The following is a 2,182-nucleotide window of genomic DNA, read 5'->3' as shown; positions in this document are numbered from 1 at the left end:
TAAATTGAAACACATATAAATCTAAAAAATGAAGGAAAGTCTGGTATTTCATTATATGCAACTCTAAGTTAATGTGCAACAAAGGACAGAAAAAATACAGACCTAGAAGATATCTTATTTTAGAACATAAATATAAAAGCTCCTTAATAAAATACTATTTTGGAATCTACAGGAATATTACACAAACAGGACAATCCATTCTGACTGGTAGGTTTTACTCTGTGACTGTGAGGACAAAACACTAAATAATCCCATGACTTTGATAACTCTCTGTTGACTTTAAAATACAAGTAAATAACACACATAGCAAAGGAAAATGAGAGTACAACATGAAAAGAAAAGAGCTTTCTCTCTCCACTTGAAACCAAATCTCTCACCTCAAAAAGATCACTGTCTATATATCCTATGTCACATGAAGAAGTTTAATACAGACACACATTGGTATATTTTAAAGTTTTAAAAGCTCAAAGCAAGAAAACATTCGGGACACTGCAAAGAGACATTAACAACGTGTTGTTCCCCATTTCACCTGCACCGTCTTCTCTTTTTTTTTCCTAGTGTTTTTCAGGATGTTCTTCTTGGTCCCTCACTTTCTCTGTCTCACTAGCGAGTCTGTCTGCAATTAACGCTCTTGCCAGTCTCTCTCTTGCCATCTTCATTTTCCTTTCCTGTTTCTTGATATCTTTCTCGGTTACCAGGAATTGTTTGCAGGGGAGCTGTGGGATGCTCAGACCAGCTCCTGGAATCATCTCTGCCCCATGTGAGGACCTGGCAGGGTTGGACATGGAGCGGCCGCGAGGACCCCCTGTGAGAACACCAGGCAGGGACTCACCTGTGCAACTAGGCACAAGTGTTTTCAGGGCTTTGGTAAGATTGAAAGGACTTAAGAGTTGTCCTGTGCTGCTGCAGGCCTGGAGTCCTTGAAGTCTCTTCTGCCAGCACACCTGTTGGGGCTTGTCCAAGGTTTCCTCCCACTGATGATATCTGACCTCATTGCCTGGGTGGGATGTGATTCTCGTAACTGGACTCTTGAATATGTTACTGGACATCCTCAAAGGGATGGAGATGCTTAAGTCAGGCTTTGGTTTGGATTGGTTTACCCAATCATGACACTTCCTCTGTGAAGTCTTGACCATCGTATCTCTTTTCCATTTACTCTATAAAAATAAATCGTGAAATTGGATCTACATGATAAATGAAGCTTGCCTTCTTAGGACAATTACTTCAGCTGTCTTGTACTTCCACCCTCCCTCTGGGGATAGATCTCACCTGCATCCTGGGAAATCATCAAGCAGATTTGTCAAGAACAGAAAGCTCAAGGTCAAAACCCGGAACCTAGTCCAGATCATTTATCCTCCAACATCTTATAAGACCCTCTTCTTTATGAGTATGATTTTATTCTCTTTTTGTCATTGTCACTCTCACTACACCTGATTTAGTCTTGGTACTCTCTCATGATACACAGTACCCAATCTTTTTCTAAGTCCAAATTCCTACCATTCTTTTGTATTATGTGAGTATTCATTTGGTTAACCCATTGACCACTTGGATTTCAGAGCTAAAATCATTAGCGACATCACCAACCAACCCACTTTTAGCGACTCACTCCCATATTCCAGAAGTTTGGTCATGTTCAAAAATAAATAATTCGGAAAACATATTCACGCACTACAAATGTCTGATTTCTAATATTTTTAAACACTCATACAATAGATACCCATTCTTCAAGATTGGAAGTTATGCCAGGTCACCAGATTCTTATCTTAATTTCCCCACTTTGTATCTATTAGAAGGCATGGCTCTTTGGAAAAGACAATAATCCTGGGGAAAATAGAAGGCAGCAGGGAAAGAGGAAGAATAAATAGGAGATGGACTGACTCCATAACAGAAGCCATAGGCATGAATCTACAGGAGCTGGACAGGGCTGTTGGACAAAACTCATTCATAGGGTTGCTGGGAGTCGGAGCTGACTCAATGGCACATAACACACACACATTCCTATTAATCCTGGATTCCATGGACTATGATCTCAATAATTCCCTGGAATAATCCAAAATTCTTTACCACTCATCATGTCTACATTGTAAAACTTCAAATTTAAAGATCTGATTATCTACCATGCTATTGCTACTGCTGGTCTTAAGATAATTGCACGATATTTGGGTACCACTGTTAATATGAC

General features: G+C 39.7%; 1 protein-coding gene across 1 annotated transcript; it reads right to left on the bottom strand.

Moving 5' to 3' along the window:
* Positions 1-554: 554 nt before the first annotated feature.
* On the bottom strand, positions 555-1,136 carry LOC139004897 (methyl-CpG-binding domain protein 3-like 1). Its single transcript, XM_070407397.1, has one exon. The coding sequence runs from the start codon at positions 1,134-1,136 to the stop codon at positions 555-557; it is 582 nt and encodes a 193-aa protein (XP_070263498.1).
* Positions 1,137-2,182: the final 1,046 nt, after the last annotated feature.

The sequence above is a fragment of the Myotis yumanensis genome, unplaced genomic scaffold (assembly GCF_028538775.1).
Source record: "Myotis yumanensis isolate MYYU_CA2020_CCGP unplaced genomic scaffold, mMyoYum1.0.hap1 SCAF_3, whole genome shotgun sequence".
NCBI classification, from domain to species: domain Eukaryota; kingdom Metazoa; phylum Chordata; class Mammalia; order Chiroptera; family Vespertilionidae; genus Myotis; species Myotis yumanensis.
This window is presented reverse-complemented; position numbering and strand designations above follow the sequence as displayed.

What these genes read in the sequence shown, in the direction of transcription:
- LOC139004897 (XM_070407397.1), bottom strand. Translation starts at nt 1,136, where the DNA reads ATGGTCAAGACTTCACAGAGGAAGTGTCATGATTGGGTAAACCAATCC.